The sequence below is a fragment of the Lolium rigidum genome, chromosome 2 (assembly GCF_022539505.1).
Source record: "Lolium rigidum isolate FL_2022 chromosome 2, APGP_CSIRO_Lrig_0.1, whole genome shotgun sequence".
NCBI classification, from domain to species: Eukaryota; Viridiplantae; Streptophyta; class Magnoliopsida; order Poales; family Poaceae; genus Lolium; species Lolium rigidum.
In genome coordinates this window covers 159,581,606-159,604,063 of record NC_061509.1, presented here as the reverse complement: position 1 = coordinate 159,604,063, position 22,458 = coordinate 159,581,606, and the positions used below count along the sequence as shown (strand labels likewise).

Here is a 22,458-nt window from a genome sequence, read left to right as displayed (position 1 = left end):
TGCTCCTCCTCCTCGCTCCTGCTCCTCCTCCTCTTCCTCGGCCTCTTCCTCGGCCTGCTCCTCGGCTCTGCTCCACGGCCTCTTCGTCCTCCTCCTCGTCGTCCCACTCGTCCTCGCCGGCCGGCGGGGGGAATCGTCGCTGCTGGACGATGCAGCTGGATCCCACCAATGGCGCCATCCAGGCGGCTTCCCTCGCTGTCGGTGTCCGATGGCCAAGAGATATCGCTCATGGTTGACGGAGGATGGTGACGAGAGAACGGATGAATGGCGTCGGCCGTCGGAAACCGTATATGTAGGTCTCTCGACGAAAGAGAGCGCCGGTTGCTCTTCCGCGGAGTTCGTGCTCCATTACGGCGGTTCTCGCATCGAGGCCACTTCGACCGTTCCCGACGAGTCATTTCGGCTCTCCGATCCACTTCGCGACGGTTCAATGCGGTGAGGGAACTCCGACGATTGCCCTTCCCGGTGACTCGCGCCGTCGCTATGCACGCGGTGGGTGCGCGTCCATGGGCTCGCGGCTGGAAAAATGGGCCTCCCCAGGCCAAAAACTACATCCATCCGGCGCTAAATTTCGCCGGATTTGGGCGTGGGGAGCCCAAACGAGTGGGGATGCTCTAACGCACGAGCGGCAGCACACGACCAAAGAGTCAGCGTGAAGCGCCCATGGAGAAAATGATGCCTGACCAAAACAGCAACAATGCACGGATCTTGATGCACTTAATGTAATGACTGATTAGGTGACTGAGATTTAATAAATCTCAGGCGCCGGATTTTCAGCAATTCCGATAATTGTTTTGCACTTAGTGGAATATTGCAAGAGTGTTTGTTATGTGAGGGTATAAGATTCATTGTCGGAGTATTTCCTATAATCGTAGATGAAGCCAAGAGGGGAGGAGCGGGGAAGATTTTTTTTTTTTTTGAAACGGGCAAAAAAGCCTTTGCCTTATATTGATATAGGAGAAGCAAACAGGGTAATGGCAAGAGCCATGAAAACATAAAAAGGAGATCGGGGACGAGAAACGCCCCCGACCAGGACAAAAGGATCAGCCTAAAAGATCCTCCAAGTTTGTAGCTCCGGCGAGAATCCACTCCTTTCCCGCTTCCCTGATCCTATGCATGACCACCGACGGCAAGGAGGATTTATTATTGAACACCCGCTCGTTCCTCTCTTTTCAGATCTCCCAAGCGATAAGCGTAATTGCCGAACGTAGGCCTTTAGAAGAGGAGGTGGTGGTCTTCGAAACGGCCAGCCAATAGTCCAGGACTTTAGGCCTTCCCTCTCCCAGGCCATTGATGAGGTCTGGACAAGACAACCAAGAAGCCGCGGCCGTCCAGATGCGCCTGGAGAAGGGGCATTCAAAGAGAATGTGACGAGCCGTCTCTTGGGCGGAGCGGCAGAGCTGGCAAGTAGGTTGATGTGGCCATCCACGTTTGGCCAAGCGGTCAGCGGTCCATAAACAATTCTGGACCGCAAGCCAGGCGAAAAAGCGGCACTTTGGGGGGGGGGGGGCAGGTCTTACAGACGATGTGCCCGAACTGGCATGGCAAAGAGGCGAGGAACTGGATCTTGTAGGCGGAGCTTGGAGAGTAGCAACCATTAGGGATCAAGGACCAAGTAATGGCATCCTCCGTGTCCGGGTGAAGCTGGATGTCTGCCAGGAGTTCCCAGAGGCGGACATATTGCTCAATGTGTTCGACACAGAACGCGTCGACCGCAATGTCCGAGATCCAGTTGTTATCCGTGAGGGCGTCTTGGACCGTACGATTTTTCCTCTTGGAAGCCTTGAAGATCAGCGGGGACGATATCATGTAGAATACTAATATTTTTGAAATCTTTTTTGTGTGACCAAGTGGTGGAGCTTCCCAAAGGTGTTGAGGGGCCCAAGAACAACAATTATGCTTAAACTTTTAGTAATCTTTAAATTTTATGCATAAATAATAGAAACATATTTAAGAATTGTTTGGGGATAGGGAGGGGGCCATGGCCCCCTGGTCTTGCGAAGCTCCGCCATTGTGAAAAGGGGCCCTTGGTAAGGTGTTGCCTTAGGGACCCTACGATTATGTGGACTCGCACTACTAGCTAGGCTATTGTATGACTCGAGTTGATATTGTGGGTTTTTCTGTATGTTTTTTCTGATTTCCTCAAGAAATGTGTATTCTATTTTAGAGCTAGTTTTTTTTTTGAAATTGTGTGGGCCTTAGCGGCTGTGCATTTTCATGGACAATCCTTCATAGAAATTAAGCAACTAAATTTTTTCTGTAATTTAATTTAAAGTTTTAAAGATGAAAGAAAACATAATTACAACTTGTATGTAACTAGAAAAATCTTACATGCAATCTAATTGTAGCTTGAAAAATCTTAGTTGCGACCCCACTTGCAACTTAAAAATATGCTATTTACAACCCTACTTATAACATGAAAAATCGTTTGAACCACATTTTCAACTAAAAAACCCACATTTTAAACTTCACTTGCAACCGAAATAAACTCATTTATAACTCGAAAATCTTAGTCGTTATCCACTTGCAAGTGTAAAAACACATGTCCAATCCACTTGCAACTGAAAATCCCACTTACAACTTAAAAATACGTGGCTGCATCCCAGATGCGAGTCCCACGCTATCACCAACCATGATACAATTCAACGGTAGAGTCGACCAAGCTCTAACTCAAATCTTGGCCGGCTGAGACTTAGAAACCGATAAAATATAACAACTGCACCAATAAGGTAGTAATAAAAGAGATCACTGAGAATACTCTTTCGCGACAAGGAATTTAATAGACTTAAGTAAAGTATTTATTTCTTTTGTTGAAAAAGTCAAGGTAATAAAATTCAACAACATGAAGATAAAACTGTTACATTTGCTCTTTGTTATAACATGGTTATGCACAAAATGAAAATAAAAAAAGTGAAAATTGTAAATCAAAGGGCTGACACTTTAGACTATATCGATTCATGATAAAGAGTACTCCCTCCGGATAGCTTTTTGAAATATGATTCTAACAATATAGCTTTTGAAATATGGATATAACGGTATAGCTTTCGTAGACATATAGTTTATATATTCTTAACCAAATTAAAGGTTAAAGTTTGTCTTAAACTATAGAAACGTCAGTAAAACTGGGTGAAATGGTCCGTAAACAACTAGGTGTTGTGTTGGCAAGAGTGTTCATTCATAGGCTGAACACTCGCCGGAAGCATTGTTTATCCCATATTCCCATATGTCTTTTTTTTTTTGGGACGGCCTAGAGCTGCTAGCATCCCACGAAAAACAATACAATCTGGGAAGAAAAAACGCACGATCTCCACGTAGGATCCGACGGTTATACAAGCTGAGAATCAGCAAACACATTCATCCACTGTTTTGGGGTACTTCGCAACACGCATGCTAGGATTATTACTTATTACCAATTTGAGACCGTGCGACAACCGACAAGGAGGTGAATGTGGTGGTATTTCTGCAGCTTGCCCGATTCCGATGATTGCCGTCATGTTTCCTTGCGAGTGAAAAAGAAAACGCATCCTTCAAACGTTCCCTCAAGATCTTTGTAGCTCATGAGTTGGAGTTTCTCCACCAGCCCTCGTGACTATATTGGGCCACTCCTTGCGGATTGAGAACTAAAACGTTACCCTAACGTCGAAATGGAAGATTCACGGACGTCGGAGCAAACACATAAAATTTGGGGTAACCTATTTAGAGCATCTCCAGTCGCGTCCCCCAAACCGTCCCCCAAAGGGATTTGGGGCGCGCCGGACAAAAAAAGCGTTCCAGCCGCGTCCCCCAAAGCCCTTTTTTGTCCGGTGCGCCCCGATACGGTGTCCTGCGCCCCGAGCCCGTCCCCGTCCCACAGGGGACGCACCGGGGACGCCGGACACAACGAAAGCGAGGCCAACCGACGCGGGCCCGACCCGTCGGCGGCACAGGGGAAAATTCGTCTCACACTCCCGCCAAATCCCGCCGCTCCCGCCAAATCGCGCCTATACCGCCGCGCACAGGCCTCCCAAAACATATCCCGCCGCCGATTCATTTCTCCTATCCCGCCGATTTCTTTCTCCCTCCCGCCGTGCACCCGCCGCCGCTACCCTCTCCCCATTCCATGGCGCCGCCCGACAGCCCCCAAAAAGATGGCGAAGAAAGCGGCCAAGAAGCCGCCGGGCAATGCGACGATAGGGGCGAAAGCGCCGTTCGCGGCCGCGGAAGGCGCCGGCTGCGAAGAAGAAGCCCGAAGGCATGACCGAAGATGAATGGCAGCAAGATTGCTCGCGCCGAAGCTATCGACGGCGGAGCCGAAAGGACGGAGGGCGGCGGAGCCGGAGAAGAAGGCTGCGGCGGCGCGCCGCCACTCGACGCATAATCGCCGGGTGTATCGCTGCCACCAACGCGAGCCCATATAGTACGAACGTGCCGGTGTACGTTCCGGGAGTCTTCTCTCCGTCGCAAGCCGCCTTCTACAATGACGGCCCCTCCGCCACTCCCGGGTGCGTGACGCCTAACTTGTCGCCGCACTACCGAGATGCGCCGCCGCACGGCGGCTTCAACCCCAACAACCTCTACTCCCCGCGTACGAGCAACGCGAGCCGGGACCCGGTCCGGACGGCGGCCCTTTCACCGGCCGCAGGGGTCCGCTCGAATACGACGGCGCCGGTCGCCGAGGAGGACGACGGGGTTGAGGAGGAGGACGACGAGGAAGAGGACGGGGTGGAGGACGACGAGGAGGACGACGTTGAGGACGAAGAGGGCGGCGAGGAAGAGGGCGGCGAGGAAGAGGACGACGAGGGTGCCGGTGACGATGATCTCGTGGAGGTAGACGCGGACGGCGTGAGGACGACGAGGGTGCCGGTGACGCACCATGCACAGGAACAGACAGATCGCGACGAGGTCGTCGTGCTCGACGGGCCTGCGTCGACTCAGGACACGACGCCGTCGACCAACCCCTTCTTCTAATTTGCATGCACCACCGGTCTGTAATATGATCGCGCGCCCAGCATTTTGATCGATCGCCGCTACTCTGATCGCGACGAACCGGCGGGAACGATCTCTTTTGAATGCATCTATTTGAATTTCTGATTGGGGGCGGCGTTTGGGGGCCGCGGCTGGGGAGCGACGTCCCCCAAACGCGGCACGAACAGAACACGTCCCCCAAACGTTCGATCCGGCGCGCTTTGGGGGACGGTTTGGGGGACGCGACTGGAGATGCTCTTAGGCCTCGTTCGGCACGCGTGGATTAATGTGTGTCTGAGAGAGTGTTTTGGGTGGCTGAATTGGGGTAAATGAGGTGTAACTGACCAGGTCAATCAGCTGCTGATCCGATATGGATTCACTCTAATCGGGAGGAACGAGAGAAGTGCATTTCAATCAGTTGCTAATTTGCCGGAGCAACGGGACGTTCAAGGCAACCCAAAAAAAACACGAGCTAGGTGGAGTGTTTCTGATCCATGTCAACCGGATGAGTATTTCAGCCTATTCTATTGGATCGAAGGGGCTAGACCCGTCCAAAACTGGAGTACCGAACGGTATGTAGAGTTTTTTAGCGTGTTTCATGTGGTTGACCTAAAAAATTACACCTTTAAAGTTTAAACACATGAAACCCGGCCTGTCGAACAAGGACTTGTAGGTTAAATTTTCCTTTCTGACATCAAGCGGGGATAGCTCAGTTGGGAGAGCGTCAGACTGAAGATCTGAAGGTCGGGTGTTCGATCCACCCTCACCGCATCAGCTTTTTCGCCTTTTTAAAGTTTCAGGCAATACATCTGGAGTTGTTTTCGTTCCCCTGGTTTCCCCTTCCACAACGTAGCCGCCGCCGACGCGACAGAAGACAGCAGATCTTCCGGCGTAAGCTCTCCCCGCTTTTTTTTTCGATGTTTGTTGCATCGCTTATAAAATTTGTGCAGCCAGTTGATTTCATGTCCATTACGTACAAACGGGTTAGATCACAGCAACCGTAGAACCTTTTTGTTTTCCCTCTAAGCTTCTCGTCAGATCCGCTTGAAGATACCCTACATGCCTGTAGTTTTTATTTAGCTCAATCTATCTGGACAGTCTAATTTCATCATCTAGGTTACGACTCGTATCCAGTTGTATTCATCTAGGTTTTGAAATTTTGATTCTCTCTATGGGGCTTGCAATTTCGCTGTCGGTTGACGAGATTCTAAAATTCAAGGATAGTGGGTTCAGTTCGAAAATTGGAACCAGTGGTGTTGTTCCTTCTATTTAAGGTAGAAGGATACTACATCTTGTAGGTTATTTTCAATCTATTCAAGACAGATGGGGATTTCGTAGGTCAAGGGAAGATAAACTATGTTCGTTTCATCAAAAAAAATAAAAAAGAGAACAACAATGTTCTTCCAATTTTTGTAGCTTGTTAAGAATCAAGAATCTGCAAAGCAAATCCTCCTTCCCCTGTCTCCTTTCTCGACAGTGGTCTCTCCCCCCTTGTAGTGGGCTATCTATGAGTGTGCTGGAACTTCTCCCCCTAGATCTTTTGATGGGTAGGTTTGAGTGAACCTGGCAAGATGTGTTTGTGTTGTAATAAACGTTGTGACATCTGGTTTCAGCAATGGAACTGGGGCTATGCCCTGTTTTTCTAAAAAAAAAAGAATCTGCAAATTGAAAATGGAACCGAGGTGTTCGCCCTGTATGTAAAAGAAAAGGGACATGGGCTACATGCTCTTATTCATGACCTGAGGGCTGCGGTGATGAACTATTGAGAATAGGATGGGCTAAGTCAGTAATCTTTAGTTTTCTATGTTATTCAATTCTGACCTTGCTATTGGACTGTTTGTTCATTTATCAATCTACGCTTATGTTTATGAACTATGTAATGTCCCATTGCGCTGTTTATCTCTACATTTCCACTGTAATCTATCTATTGAAGGATGGTCTAATTTCACCATCTAGGTTATGGTTTTGGGTCTAATTGCAATATCTAGGTTTTTGATTCTCTACATGTGGCTTGCATCTTCGCTGTTTGTTCTTCACGAGATAGAAGGACACTGGGTTTAGTTCAAAAAATTGAATCAATGGTGTTGTTAGGCTGTTTAGTTCGACCTATTCCTGACATGTGGAGATTACATAGGTCAAGCGAAGATAAACTGTATTTGTTCAATTTTTTGTATCTTGATTTCATATCGGTTGCTCAGAAACTAGAATCTGCAAACTGAATATGTAACCGAGGTGTTTGCCCTATATCTAAAATGAAAAGAGATGTGCTACATGGTTTATTCATGACTTGAGGCAATGAATTGTTGAGAATAGGATGTGTAAGGTAGTATTCTTTATTTATCTATGTGATGCAATTCTGGCCTTGCTATTGGATTGTTTGTTCATCAACTATGCTTATGCTTATGAAGTATGTAACATTCCATTGTGCTGTTTATCTCTGTAATTTCATGTGGTCCTACTTGTAACAGTGATTATTTTGGATAACCAGTACATTTTTCTTCTAAGCAGACTGTAACAATGATGGGTTCACGAGGTACCACTGCTGTGCTGTCGAGAGCTGTTCGGATGAGGCAAAAGCTGCAGTCTGCTTTGGAGGCCAGTACGCTAGATATTGAAGATGTTTCTTACCAACATGCTGGGCATGCAGCTGTGAAGGACAATGCAAACGAGACACATTTTAACATCAAGGTAATTTCACCGAAGTTTGAGGGCCAGAGCCTTGTGAAGCGTCACAGGATGGTGTACGATCTCTTGACCGATGAGTTGAACTCGGGTCTTCATGCTATCTCCATTGTTGCGAAAACTCCAAAGGAGTCTGGATCATGAACGTCAAAGAAGCATAGACTTAATTAGTGTGTGTTCCAAAATAAATTGATTGCAGCAATATCATGTAGCCATGAATCAAACAGTAACAATATGTCATGTTTCTTTCATGACAAAGACATGGTGTTGCATACTTGCATTAGATCGTAAGTATGGATAATCACCTGTGGCCATGAAAGCTATGAACATTTAGTCAGTACTCAGTACCACATTCTCGTTTCATTTATCCATAATTGTCAAGGACCTTGTATGGTGGCGCTTCTAGAGGCATTTGGCAAACTGAAGATTTTGTGTTGGTGATGGATATATTTTCTCATCCTTCTTTTTGGTGATCTATATTTTTTTGCGGTGGATCTGTACTTGCTTTGAACATAAGAGATAAAATCTTTTGCTAAATATAGTACAATCTAATATGTTCTATAAGTCTGATAAGTTTTGACTCTGATTGGTGCAAATAAACTGTAGCCGAAGCACATTTAGTTATTTATTTGTGTCCTAGACCTTAGTCTATTCAGGCATGAACTGTCTTCCTGGTTTTCCTTACGACCTTAAGAGTACCAGTTCCATTATCAAGAGATAACGGAACAGGCACCACGGTGATCTGGTCCAGCTGATCACAGGTTTGCCGCCTACTGCAAGCAAACAAGTGTAGCCATGAATTATCTGTTGGGCCACATTGCTACTGCATCATCTTATTTTAAATCTTCGAATACAACACACGGTTTTTTTACATCCATGGTCATGGACTCCTCAAGTTTCGCACTGGTGCTTTCTTCATCACCAATCTTACGGTTCTCTTTTCTGCAAAAAGGATTTTCTTAAGTTCTCCGCAATGCCTTAAGCAACATCAGAATCTTGAATAACTGGAAAATCTTAAGCTCTGAAAATCCTAGTCGTTAATTTATTTTTCCTGTCTCTCTCTGCCATAAGTTGACGAGGGCATGTCGCCAGGCTTTAGCAAGGCTGCAACACTACTATAGACGTGCTTTTGGTCGGTACTTGCTGGAGAAACCACGAGCAGGGATGCAGATTGCTGGCCAATCTGTCGCTACTGGTGCCTTTGTAGCGGTTACCAGCAAGCCTTGGTTTCACCGTAATTTGTGTATTTCGTTTTGATAGCCACGATTACCATGTTCTGAGAGTTCAAAGGCATATCTCAAGTTTAACAGGCTGCAAGTGTTTGTGTTGCATCTGGACGAGAAAAATACCAACTGAAGAAAGTATTCCCCTACGACACTGGCACACATTCCTGCTTGCTTGTATCAGAATGAGACGGAGGGAAAGCTGGACTGCCCGTGGACGTATCATTGCAGTTGGATTGCGTTTGTTAAGGCACATAAAGAGAGTCAAACACCATCTAGAAAAGAACAGGCTACAAAAGGACGGGGGAAAGTAAAACACCATCTAGAAAAAACAATATGATAAAAAAGGTCAGCGAAAATGGTAAACATGATGAAAAAAATAAAACACCATCTAGAAAAAACAATATGATAAAAAAGGTCAGCGAAAATGGTAAACATGATGAAAAAAATTTGCCCCCATGCAGGATCGAACTACAGACCTTCAGTTTACAAGACTGACGCTCTACCACTGAGCTATAGGGGCTACTGTTGTTACAGTTAGTATTGAAAGAAATTTACCTAATACATTTCTGGCTAAAGCTTTCAACTTAGGCACATGCATTCAGCCTGTTTTTTCTTATATTTCAGACGAGCAGTTGAAATACATAACACCAGTGTAGTATTAAAGTATTCCAGTAGCACCTTACAAATCACGATATGGCTCCATAAGAGGGGCACAACAAAACAAAATAGTAGAGCTGAATACTGATCTTTCATAAGAAAAACTGCTAAACATTACCAGAAAAGACTACTAGTATTTTCTAATGTATCCAATCTCTGTTGAACAAAAATGGTTACTGGCAATACTTTAATAAACTAGACTAAATGCTCATGAAAAGCAACACTGCTTGGAGAAACTAAAGTAATACAGTAGAGTTGAGCAGGCACACTGTAGAGTTTATTCCACATCCTCCTCCTTATGAACGTTAATCTGGCCTTCAGTGAAATCACATGGCTTGATGGGCACACCCAATTGCTTCCGCATTTTTCTTATAATAAATGTCTCGCTTTCTTCACATATTGAAACCACAGTCCCTTTCCGCCCAAGACGTCCAGTCCGACCAGCTCTGTGGGCGTAGTGTGTAGAGTCTGTTGGCTGATCCAGGTTAATCACAAGGTCGCATTCTGGCACATCCAGTCCTCTAGCGGATAACTCGTTTGTGACTAGAACTCTGAATTCACCTGCCTTGAACTTTTTCAAGACTGTTGACCTTGCAAGCTTCCCAAGATCTCCATGCAGCTCAATAGCTTTTATCCCACGGGCCTCCAACTTAAATACAACATCCTTCAGTGGCTTGGTGTTGTTCATAAATGCAATCACCGTCTGTGCTTCCAGAGCATGGATGCATCTCCTTAAGGTGTCAACTTTGTGTTGAGCCTTCGATGTACAGTAGTAATGCTCCAGTGACGGAGGCAAGCTGTTAACTGCAGCTTGATTAACGGACATTGCTGGATCGGAGCCTGGTTCACCCTGGGACAGCATAGGCCTTGGAACAGCAATTGAGTCGAGAGGAACAGCACTCTTAGCCCTAACAAGAACTGGGTCATGACCCCAACTCTTGGCTGCACGTATAACTGAAAACGGTATTGTTGCTGATACCAAGATTGTCTGACGCTCAGACCGCCTAGCAAGTGGACCGAGGATGCCACTAGAAGATGAAGTGCCAGATCTCCTACCAACATGCTCTAGTATTCTATGCATATCCTCGCGGTAATTAAATGACAAAAGCTGGTCGACTTCATCCAGTACAAGAAAACGGCAGTTATGTGTCTGTAGCTTACCAGCTGCTGAAATTTCCGAAATACGGCCAGGTGTTCCAACAACAATAATTGGCTTGTTCTTCTTCAATGCTTCTTCTTGCCTCGAACGGTTAGCACCGCCAACAAGCTGCTGCACAAGTCTCTTGTCATCAGGGCCCAAGATTTTCTCGACCTCTCGCACTATCTGCATTCCTAATTCTCTTGAAGGAGCAACAACAACTGCTTCTATACCTGATCTCTTGTCAGATTTACCCTGCTCTCCAGCCCTCTTCAAGGGGCCTATTTCAGAAAGAATAGGGAGAAGGTACGCAAGGGTTTTCCCCGACCCAGTATACGACTGGATAACCACGTCATGCCTTTGTGATATGACAGGAATGGAAGCAGACTGGACCTCGGTTGGAGAAGTCAGGCCTTCCTTGTTCAACCGGTCAATGAGCAACGGCGGCAAACCGAGCTCTTCAAATGAACTCGCGGAGAACAAAGACTCATCAATCTTCAGTTTCTTCTTCACCACCGGCGACTTCGGTAAGGCAGTCTTAAGCGGATAAACCTTCTTTGGTTTCACACTGTAGGAAGTGTCTCTTGAGCTTGGCCTCGGACCTCCGGTTCGTGTCACCCTTTCTTTCTTCACATAGTCAGCTTTGCTCTGGACTTCAAGGTTAGCTAGGGTCAGCGCGCTGCCGCTGTCCTCGACAGCTTGGCTGCCCCTCCAAGCACTCTGATGAAACCGAGCTGCACGCGGCAGCGACAGCATTCTGAACGGAAGGTGGTCGCCGACGACAAAGCATGACCGGGATGATGCCAAAGCAAGAACGTTCCGATGAACTTGCCCGATAATTAGCCTCATTTGTGAAAAATGCTGAATAACGTCAAACTCGGCACCTGAACTCGACAATTCTATCTATGTTGGAGGCTCTTATTTTCAGCAAGTTCGGGACAGGGTGTGCTTGTAGCTGTGCAAGATAATCAGAAAACAAGGTCAGAAAACCGGGGGCGGATCTACATGGCCTGGTGGTGTGCGCACCATACATCTGTGCGAACTAGTTTGGGATTAAGTAATCACTGGATGACCAAAGGTTCATACCTCGAAGCGGACGGGGCAGAGGCAGCCGGGACGGGACGAGGTAGAAGGGGAACTGCGATGGCGGCGACGCGGGAAGGTTGTGGGGTGTGGGTGGAGGGGAGGGGGCGGTTTGACGCGTCGCCGGTGAAGGTAAGCCACGGCACGTCGGCGGCTCTAGAGCACAGCTGTGCCGGAAGGTGAGATTTTGGAGCCGTGTTGGCTGGGTTTTGGGTAGGTCGGAGCAGGAGAGCAGGGTGGCTGCGCGGGCGAGGAGGGGATAGGGGAGGAGGTGCGGGAGGGTTGGAGAGGCTGCGGAGGAGATGGACTTCGACGGTCCGGATCATTAGCGGGTGAAATTCCTCTGTTAAAATTTTAAGAAAAAAAATCCAGTCCAGTGTAGATGGGATTTTTCTTTTTTTGACAAACTTGCAGGCAGATGAATGTTGGGCCTGAGTTATGAAACTTTTCAAAACTTGGTTCCCTAATTATAAACTTAATTTACAAACTACAAACTTGAAGTAAACTAAGTTTTTAAACAGGAAAACTTATTTTTTCCAATTTGTACTACAAATTTATACTGCTCAAAAAGTGTATTTGGCACATGAGCACCAGTGCTCCTGATTTTTAAAAATCATATTTTTTGGAGTTCAAAAAATATGAAATTAAATACCCACATACATATAAATATTCTGAAGGTACGGTAGAAATTTTGGAGAAAAATATGTTATATTTTAAGCTATACAAAAAAGACAAATTTCTGACAAATATATACCTCTATACGTAGCCACAAATTTGTTTTTTTCCTGTAGCTCAAAATACAATGCAATTTATACCGAAAATTTGCATGAATATTCAGAACATGTGTATGCATTCATGGAATAAATGTGATAAATTTTTGAAACGCAGAAATACAGTTTTTAAATATTTTGAAAACTGAGAGCACTGGAGCTCATGTGCACCAAATTTGCTTCCTATACTGCTAAATTAATTAACTTATGAAGTGCGATGCTGAAATTTTTAATTTGTTTGGAAAAAGTTTCAAGGTATTGAACCTATAGCTTTTATAATTATTAGGGTGATAAATCATACTCGTGAATCTCCTCTCTCCCCAGCTCCCGTGTCGCTCCCGCATGGGCAACCCAGGGGCGACTCAAACCCTAACTCAACCCCCTTCCCCATGTTATCTCTCCCCCTCCGTTGCCGCCGGCGGCCGGCCCCCACCGAACCCTCCCTCTCCAACCCTGCCTCTCATCTCTCCTCCTTTGAACCTGAACCCTAGCCAGCATCTCTCTCCCCAACGGCGACGAATATGAGGCACTCTCTGGCAGCTGGTTCGGCGGGCGGGCATTTCCTGCCATGGGATAGCTCCAACTCGGCTAGGGTGCCAGTTTGTGGTGCTCTCTGGCGGTTCCCCCTGTGTCTAGATCTAGATCCAGATCAAGGGCCATCCGGCCAGATCTGGAGGTGGCTACTCGTGCGGCTCTTGCCGGTCTGGTACCTCACCGGCGGTGGACTGCCTCTGTTTGATGGTCGTGAAAGAGGTGTATGATGGTGCGGGCGATGGGGAAGAAGACGGTGGCAGGTGGTAGTGGAGTTGAGCTTGTTGCGGTGGCTGGGGTGACCGGCCTCGCACGAGTTGCCTGTCTTCTTCGATGGTGGGCGAGGGTGGGCCCTCTGGTCGGTGGGAGTTGCGGCGCTTCGGCGGGGGTCACGCCTCTGGTGCTGCCATGTGGTCATGGTCGCGTGGGCGGCGTGTTTACTGGGTAGTGACAAACTGTGGGAGTGGCCAGCAGCTCCTGGTCGCTCTCGGGTTCGGATTCGGACTTTTGGCTGGGGTGAAAACCTGCCCGGCGTGTCCGGAGCCGGCGGCAGCGACTCCCAAGGGCGTCGCTTTCTTGCTGAAGAGGCCGTCCCAACTTCCTCACTATCCCTCCTGTTGCTCCGGGTGAAAATCTTGATCCGCTCGGATCGGACGGTGGCGAAACCTTTTGGTGTCGTTCCCTTGCTGAAGGCGCCGTCTTGGAGCCCACGGTGTGTCTCTCAGTCGGCGGTGGTGCTGGCGATGGCGTTGATGGTGAAGCTCCCTGGAGGCGATGTCTGCGAAGGTGGTGCTCGTGTCTTGGCGGGGTGCAACGTTTGTTGGTGCGCCTGCTCGGGCTCTAGGGAGAGCTCTGGCCCGCCGATGATGGTGTTTCTTGTCTGCCTAGGGACATGGGTTCCCTCCGGCGATAGAGACCGAAGGCGAGACGACAATGCCCCCAGCGCAGAACGTGATCCTCATCTTCTTCGATGTAGTTCTCCTTAAGAGTTTCTTGCTTGCTGTTTAGCTCTTCCGGTTGACCCGGTTTAGTTTTGATGCCTAGTTCATTTTGTGTGTTGGGTGTTGTTGTAATATGGATAAGCGCTCTTGTATCTTCCGCCAATGTGGCGTTATTAATTTAACGCTAGGCCTCAGCCTTAAGTTTAAAAAATAATTATTAGGGTTTAGCGTTAGGAACATATTACCTGTTTGTCAACTTGTGAAACTCAAAAAGAGCACAAATGAAAATAGAGAATTTGGCGACAATGTTGACAAGTCATGTTTCTTTTGGTAACTACAAGTATATTTAGGTTAGACTTAACATTCTACCAGCAAACGAATTTATGGCAAATTGCGGTAACCGTATGAGAATTTGCGAGGTCATTTTTAGTCCGTGTCGGAAATGGAAAAAATAGGAAAGTATTTTATCAACCTCAGGAAACGTTGTTCAGTTGAAGTTGTTCAATTTTACACAAATCATACTTTTCTTAATCATTCAAATACAGCTCACTGCATGAGCCCCGATGCTACTTTCTACAATACAGGCCCTGAGTTGAGCAATGCACAACTACTCTTAATCTTGGATAGTACTGAGTTCTAAGTGATCCTAGAAGAACCTATCAACAGATGAATCAGACTCAGACAAGCTACCTTCAAAGTTCACCTTGCAGCCACCAGGAAACTGCAACCCAGCTAGCTCGCAGCTCTGCCTTGTAACCTGAGGGCATGATCGGACATCTAGGTACTCCAGTGCATTGCATGATTCTATCACGCTGCTCACTCCCGCAACCGTGATGCTAACACAATTATTGATCTTCAGAACTCTCAGTTCTGACTGAAACACGTTTGTTTGCATTCCCTGGAATGCCGCATCAGTTATATGGTCACAGCACCCGACATCGATAGCTGCAAGAAGTTTACAGTTACGCAGCAGACTTCTCAGTGAGGCGCCTGTTATTTTCAAGCACCAGTCCATTCTTATGCTCCTGAGGCTGCTGCAACAGGCAAGAGCTAGTGCTTCTATGGGCTCATCGCTAATATCCCGACATCCACCGATGCTGAGAGTCTCTAGGTTGCAGCAGAACTTAGCTAGTGTATAGATGGACTTATTGCCTACTTTGCTGCAATCCAACAACTTCAGTGATAACAGAGATGACGAAGAAACCTCCGCAATTCTGCAAACTCCAGGATCACCAACTTTATTGCATTTGCTTATGTCCAGCGACTTCATATTATGACAACCATCAGCTAGAGCTGAGATTCCAGCATCTGTTATGCTGTTACATCCCGCAGCCCCAAGCTCTTCCAAATTTGAACAGCTTTTTGATACAGCATGCAACAAATTATCAGTTATTAATCTGCAACCTGTGATGTACAACTGTCTCAAATGCCGGCATCCCAATGCAACCACCTTTAAACCTCTGTCACTAAGCCTTCTGCAGTGAGAGACATCTAGGGTTTGTAGAAATGGCAGCCCATCCCCTAATTTGATCATTCCAACATCAGTGATACCTAAGAGACACATGAACAGTGGATAATGTAAATACATTATCAATAGATTAAAGAAATAGCAACAATTTCACACCCAAATGAGATACTGCTTCCACTTATATGATATGAGTCCCCATCACAATGCTAAGTACCATTTAGGTTCGAGAAAACATAAAGATGTCGGTCCATGCTAAAAAGGGTATGCCAAAGCCAAAATGACAATGAAACTATCAAAGATGTTGGTTTCAGTTCTGAACTGCATGAATGCATTAAAACCAAGACTCATAACCTCTAGAATTGCTAGTAACTTTAAAGTGCAGAAGATTGGAAATATTTATTTTCCTCAAAAAAATTAGCAACTGTTTTTTAGAGCAAAGAACAAAGGCCCAGATTTGTGGAAAGCTTTAAGATCTGCTGGTGATACCAGCTACAACAGTGTAAAAAATAAAAACATTTCAACAACCAGCCTGATGGCTAACAAAAAAGATAGCACTCAGCGCAGGAACCGCAAGGACTAACAACAGCTTGAAAGTTAGCAATATGTATCACCATGTCAGAGAATATTACAAAGGATCACAAGTTGTATGATTAAATATTTTATCTAAAGTACACTTGCCCAGCTTATAATTGTCTAGCCAGACTATCCAAAATGAACCAATGGGTTATTACCACAACAAAGTACAGAACAGAACTTTTTCTGGGAGCTGTAAAACAACTACAGATGGGATCCCACATCACAAAAATCAGGATGTCTATATACACAATTGAGGACAACTGAGCATTTTTATCTGACCTGGCATATCGAACCAAACATAGCATAACCGGGGCTGCAAATATCTTGCTGATCCCACAGTAGACTAACATCTCTACTCGAGTCGAGTTCTATGGTCTAGCAGTGTAATGTAACCTACACTGGAAAAATCTTCAGAAATTTGGAAAATTCACTTGTATGCACTTCTCACTTCGAATCTAGCATTAGCTGTAGCTGCCTGGGTTATTTCGTAGGAATACATCAAATTCATTGGTTCACATGTTTCTGATGAACGACTTAAAATTAACATATAGTTAAAATGATGCAACAGCAGAGTTTTCCCAAGCCAAAAAGATCTATTCTATCCCATCTTTGCAGGTTAAAGAACACCAATAAACCACAAATCGCATCTGTTAGCGTTCTGCATTTGCAAAATCACGCACACACTGACACAACCATAGCGAATGGATCGCTATCGAAAAAGGAGGTCTCACCTTTGCAGTTCTGCAGAGCGAGGACTCGCAGATTGCAGAAGCCCCTGGCAATGACGTCCAGGTCGTCGTCGATAACACCAGGGTAGAACGAGCGGTACGGCGATTGGGAGAGGTCCAGCTCGCGGATGCCCGGGAAGCGCGCTGCTAGCCTGCGCAGCATGGACGGACCGGCGCGCGCGCGCAGGCGGCGCCGCTCGGAGCTCTGGATCTGGAGCCAGCGCTTGCACACGAGCCCGAACGCGTCACGTTCCGACTCGGGCCCCAGCCTGGCGAGCACCGCACGGAGCTCGTCGTCGGTGAGCACCGCGTTGATGGGGGCCTCATCGCCCACTGATGGTGATGCAGACATTGCCGGAGTTCGGAATTATTCGGGCTTTTCAGTGGAGAAATTATTAGTTTTCAATTTCCCATCTGGAGTGGGCTTTTTAATCCGCCGGACGGTAGTTGGGCATGCCCATCTGGGCCCTCTACTCCAGTACTCCACGTCTTCAAGAAAATATACTCTTTTCTCTCACAAAAAAAATCATTAAGAAAAGCCTAAATGACCTCAAACTTCCTAGTAGAATAGTCACTAAAGTGTTTATGATTTCTATATTTTTGAGAAGATTTCTCAAAATTTTATTTCAGCAAAAAATCCGTTGAATTTGAATAATTGTAATTCATTGTTTGATGGCCATAATTTTTAGATGGTCAAACTTTTGTTTTCCTAGTGAAATTTAAAAGGGCAAATACTTAGGATGGGAGGAAGTACTTATATAGTTATGCATTGTTAACTAATTTTTTTTATCAATTATGTTCTCTCCTTATTATCTTTTCTCATTACACATATCTGCCTAGCTCCACCTAAGAGCAACTCTAGCATACCCCCATCCTGCGGCCCTTAAAATCACATATATAAACGTGTAGGTAAATGTGATTTAAGAGCTCAAACTTGAGTATCGCAAATCAGACCCCTTAATAAAACAGCATATTCAAGAATATTCCACCAAAAAGGCCCACTACCAGCATTTATTTATTTATTTATTTATTTTAAGTTCTTGACGTTTCATCCACGGCCTGCCAGCCAGCCTCTACACCTTGAGCTGCAACTAGCACTGTGTGCTCCAACATGCACATGCGTGGCCATCGGCTTGCGTCGTGCGTGAATCGCCTTGTGCGCACATGCAAGCCTCCTTGCCCCGTGTGTGCCACCACCTTACCCCGTGCTCGCCGTCGCCTTGCCCATATGCACGCTGTTGTGTAGGGGTTTGCAGCAGAAAACAAAAAAGTCCAACTAACGGATCCCAATATGTCCAGATCTATCTAAAAGTAATGTTGTAATAGAGTTCACACCTTTGAAGACTGAAAGCAGTTAACGTTCCGCTAGAATATGGATGCTGTAGTCTTACTCGTTGCCGACCTCAGGGTCGAGTGGCAGTCCTCCCATACGACCTTAAGTGCCGGAAGTGGCAGCACCCCAGTTTCACACACATACGATGCTCAACGACGCTACCATCTCCGATCCATCGAAGGTGCGGAAGTAGATCTTCTGGATTCGGATCCCAGCATCGCTACAACATACTAGGTGGAGTGGACTCCCTCCGTGTGCAACTCTTTGAGGAATCACGTGCGGGAGAGAGAACTAGAGAGAGGGGGAGAGATGCGCCTAGGGTTGGGCTCTCTTTTCCTCAAAGGAGGAATTGTGTGCTCCTCCCCCCAAGCCTCCACCTTATATAGGGGGAATGGGAGGGGGTTTGGTGCAGCCAAAACCCTTGGGGCGGGGGGGGGGGGGTGAAATTCTCCTGTAACATAGTTTTGTGTGTTTGTTATCAACATAAATATATTTTTACCATGTGCTTATGTGTTCTAGAGAATATTTATATTAAGCATGTCACAGTGGCCGATCTCTAAAAAGTGAAACAACAAGACGGTGCCTTGCAACTTTGTGGTGAAGTGTCTGCAGGTGCTCAAGAATGTATTAGGGGTTGGCTTGGAATAATGGTGGAGGGAACCACACCAAAGATGAATGTTGAGGATCTCCAGTCCGGAGACTCCGGCCTTTGTACACTAGAGACTCCGGCCTCCCCAGGCCGGAGACTACGGAGAAGTCTCCGGACCACCCAAGTCGAGAAGCTGGCCCGTGTGCCCCACTCTCACTATGGGGGTCCGGGAACTTTGCCAGAGACTCCGAGGTTTGGGGGTACACACCGAAGAATTCGGTGTCTTGTTCTGCAGAGTTCAAAAAAATACTCAAAACAAAGATTTCCTGTTCTGCAGAGTTATGAACCAATAAAAGGAGGTCGTTTAGAAAATCCCTGAAATCAATGCAAAACATAAATATAACATCTTATAACATACAAATATATTGGAATATATGGCAATAAACTGCAAATTTTATGCATGCATTTTACATGCATCACGGCCCTAAGCACATTCATCCTTGGTTTTGCGGTAACAACCCGGCTAGGATTCGCGGAATGTGCGCCGCTCCTCAACTGCAACAACTATTCTCATCACAATTGTCTTTGGATCAACAATCTTGTGTGTCTCCTTCGCATAAGCAGATGTCTTCCTTGCATCATTCCGTGCTTGCTATAGATTGTATAGCATGGTTAATGTCAGACTTGGTCTTCCGCTGCCTTTTATCCGCGTGAAGGCTAGACACGAGGAAAGGCGGTGGCAGTTCCATCCAACAACTTGTAGCTTCTATAGTGCAAGCCAGAGTATTAGATGGTCTTATTACATGATGGATAACAAAAGAACTAAAAAAAGAACTAAGCCCTTCAATTTCTTGGATTTCGCATAAATAAATACCACTACTGGCCAGTCTGGAAGGGGGACGTCGCCACTAAGTATTCAGTCCTTTTCGTTGAAAAGGCGGCATCGCTGGATAGAAAATCGGTGCCATTCCGGATATCCGCAAAGCTTAACGAGCCCACTACCAAGTGACACATTCGCTCACATAGATCGATTTAACGAAACGAGCCAGGTCGAGCTCTCCCCATGGCGTACACGAACAGGAGCAGGCCTCAGAATTGAGAAATGGCAAGAGCTCCCTCGGTTCGACTGCGGATGGTTCTGCCGGCCGGCGTAACTGCGGACGGAGACGGCGGCGATTAATCCGGCCGCGATCTGGATTCCGCGTGATGCGTCCGTGTGGGACACGGAGAGGAGCACGTAGTCGTGCTGACTCGATGCCGCGCGGGACACGGCGACTTCTTGGGCTGTGGCAGAAGCGAAGATGGGTATGGTCGCCGATGGCCGCGACGGCGACCGGAGAGGGAAACTGGATATGGGAAGGGGGATCCTCGCCAAAAGAAGAGACCGGTCGACCACTGCGCATGCGCCCCTGAAACCCAAGATTTTTTTTAAGCTGGAAAGGTCCTGGTTTTACACGCTGGATCGTCCTTCTTCCACATCACCCGTGGGGCCTTTTTCTCCATCTGCTGTGGTTTGAGACTTGCAGTCAAGCAGCCGTTAATCCGTGAAGTTAATTAAGGGCGTCCGATAGTATAACCCTGGAAGGTATATATACTTAGAAGAGATCGACGTGCAACTTTTGAGGGAGCTTCACTTACTTGCAGTAACAAATGAACCCTGCGCCGCGAGATGGTTTTGCGAAAAAGAATCTGCAACTATAGCTCTACTGGAACATGACATACGTGCGTACGTAATTGATAAAGGCGTTTTCGAAGCCCAGTTGCATTGTTCTTAGCACCTTCTATAGGCTCCGAAACCTAAAATGATTCTGAAAAAAGGCTGGCTAGCCAACAATACTGCAAGTAGAAGTAGGTACCAGTCCCAAACACAGGCTATCCGTATCTGCATATACTAAGATCCCTGGGCCTGCAATGGCGCCCCACCTCTTTTCCCGTAACCCGAGGTTGAGATTGTGCGAGCACATGGGCTGCTCCTTCCAAAGTGGCGAGCCACCTGCCTTTGGGGCCGATCGACATAGACAAGTCGAGAGAGCTCACGATCGGAGCAAGCAAAGGTTTCTGCTACTCCTCCCCTGCTAAAGAATATCTATACCTATCTATCCAGCGGTAGCATGCAGCAGCGGTTGGCCGGTCGATCGATCGCGCGCCCATGGCGCTCGCACGATCGAAGCGGATGACACAGCCCCACGTTAAAGCTCGCCCTTTTGGCGAACGTGAACCGCTGCTTTTCCGGCGCCGATGAGCCCCTGCTGACTCGACGCGAATCCCCTGCCTGACTTTCGCCCAAGATTTCATCACCCCCGCACCCTATAAAACCCGACTCCGCCACTCAACCTACCCCTCCCCCCTCTCCCTCCTCTCTCACTCAGACACACACAGCCTACCAACGAGTCTTCTCGATCTTTCTTAGGCAGGCAGCAAAGAATTAGAACATGACGAAGTCGAGCTGCGGCCATGTGATCGGGGTGCCGGTGACCTCCAAGGCGTACGCCATAGAGGAGTCGACGACGAGGGGCACCGGACCGGTTAAGAATGACGGCGATCGCCTTGCAGTCTCGTTGACGCACCCGAGCCCCTATGCTTCTTTCGGTTACAAGCACAGTGCGTCTTCGATCTCCCAAAGATTTTCTTCCCCAACCTGTCGATCTTCTGTACGCATGCATGTGATGCTAATAATTTGGTGTCATTTCAGGCAGCAAGGGTCAGGTGATCCACTGGGTGAACAAGCTGGGCAGACGCGCTCAGGGCTTCAGGGACCACGGTGAGACAGCCTTCAGAAACCAGAACCCCTCAAATTTCCCAAATGGGACTTCAACGGACAGTGTGCTGACGTGTATCTTTCACAGTGACCTTGGGGCCGAAGCTGTCGGAGACGGTGAGGGGGAAGCTGAGCCTGGGCGCGAGGATCCTGCAGGCGGGGGGCGTGGAGCGGGTGTTCCGGCAGGCCTTCACGGCCGAGAAGGGCGAGCGGCTGACCAAGGCCCTGCAGTGCTACCTCTACACCACCAGCGGGCCCATCGCCGGGATGCTCTTCGTCTCCACCCGGAAGATCGCCTTCCGCAGCGACCGCTCCCTCACCGTCACCTCCCCCTCCGGGGACGTCGCGCGGGTGCCGTACAAGGTGGTTGTGCCGCTCAGGAGGATCAAGCGGGTGAAGCCCAGCGAGAACGCCGAGAACCCGGAGCACAAGTACATACACATGGCCACCGTGGACGGCTTCGAGTTCTGGTTCATGGGCTTCGTCAGCTACCAGCGGTGCTGCAAGTACATGCAGCAGGTCATCGCGTCCGAGCTACTATGATCGATCGATGGAGCTAGCTGCCTAAGGTTCTAGTCTGCGGCAACTTCTTGTTGGGGCGCGCGCGCCAAGCAGAAACCTCTGCTCCACCATTTTTTTGATGAGAGCATGTTCCTTCCTCTTGCAATTTGGATTGACAGATATGGCTATTGCAATTTCTGTTGGTAGGGCCAAGGAACTTGGTCTGAACGAAAAAAAAAATCTTGGAAACATGAAGAAAATTGTTTGCTGTACATGCATGTCAGAAGTTTCTGAACGGGATACGATTGACTTATGTACTTGAACACAGTAATATCAAGGCATATATACGAAAAATTCTACATGAAAGGCATATATAGGAATTAATTAAGCGGCTGGCGCAAAAAATAATTCTCCATTTGCATGAAATTTGTTGCACGAAAGAAATCCCTGCAAAATATTTTATTAATGAAGTATTCATGCTGCAAATTTTATCTTGAGAACTATGCTTTAATCTTTCACCAAGATTAAAAATC

At 47.2% G+C, this 22,458-nt stretch overlaps 4 protein-coding genes and 2 non-coding genes across 7 annotated transcripts; 3 read left to right on the top strand and 3 right to left on the bottom strand.

The window, feature by feature from the left end:
* The first annotated feature begins 5,642 nt into the window (after positions 1 to 5,642).
* TRNAF-GAA lies at positions 5,643 to 5,715 on the top strand. Its single transcript has one exon. It is a non-coding gene; the product is annotated as a tRNA-Phe (tRNA).
* Positions 5,704 to 8,089, top strand: LOC124687562 (protein BOLA1, chloroplastic-like). Of its 2 annotated transcripts, none has more exons than XM_047221336.1 (2): positions 5,704 to 5,835; positions 7,453 to 8,089. In XM_047221336.1, the coding sequence occupies exon 2, from the start codon at positions 7,462 to 7,464 to the stop codon at positions 7,768 to 7,770; it is 309 nt and encodes a 102-aa protein (XP_047077292.1). In that variant the 5' UTR covers positions 5,704 to 5,835; positions 7,453 to 7,461; the 3' UTR covers positions 7,771 to 8,089. The 2 variants fall into 2 exon arrangements, with proteins under 2 accessions (XP_047077292.1, XP_047077293.1); XM_047221337.1 differs by having other exon boundaries at positions 5,715 to 5,835; positions 7,457 to 8,089.
* Positions 8,090 to 9,300: 1,211 nt separating this feature from the next.
* TRNAT-UGU lies at positions 9,301 to 9,372 on the bottom strand. The gene has a single exon. It is a non-coding gene; the product is annotated as a tRNA-Thr (tRNA).
* A 209-nt stretch (positions 9,373 to 9,581) lies between these two features.
* Positions 9,582 to 11,989, bottom strand: LOC124692502 (DEAD-box ATP-dependent RNA helicase 47A). Its single transcript, XM_047225892.1, has 2 exons — positions 11,734 to 11,989; positions 9,582 to 11,602 (listed from the first exon to the last, which is right to left on the bottom strand). The coding sequence occupies exon 2, from the start codon at positions 11,494 to 11,496 to the stop codon at positions 9,787 to 9,789; it is 1,710 nt and encodes a 569-aa protein (XP_047081848.1). The 5' UTR covers positions 11,497 to 11,602; positions 11,734 to 11,989; the 3' UTR covers positions 9,582 to 9,786.
* Positions 11,990 to 14,411: 2,422 nt separating this feature from the next.
* Positions 14,412 to 17,105, bottom strand: LOC124687561 (F-box/LRR-repeat protein 2-like). Its single transcript, XM_047221334.1, has 2 exons — positions 16,748 to 17,105; positions 14,412 to 15,523 (listed from the first exon to the last, which is right to left on the bottom strand). Exons 1-2 carry the CDS (start codon positions 17,094 to 17,096, stop codon positions 14,619 to 14,621), a joined length of 1,254 nt encoding a protein of 417 aa, XP_047077290.1. The 5' UTR covers positions 17,097 to 17,105; the 3' UTR covers positions 14,412 to 14,618.
* A 3,740-nt stretch (positions 17,106 to 20,845) lies between these two features.
* LOC124687560 (GEM-like protein 4) lies at positions 20,846 to 22,220 on the top strand. Its single transcript, XM_047221333.1, has 3 exons — positions 20,846 to 21,267; positions 21,359 to 21,427; positions 21,513 to 22,220. The coding sequence occupies exons 1-3, from the start codon at positions 21,099 to 21,101 to the stop codon at positions 21,965 to 21,967; spliced, it is 693 nt and encodes a 230-aa protein (XP_047077289.1). The 5' UTR covers positions 20,846 to 21,098; the 3' UTR covers positions 21,968 to 22,220.
* The last annotated feature ends 238 nt before the right edge of the window (positions 22,221 to 22,458 follow it).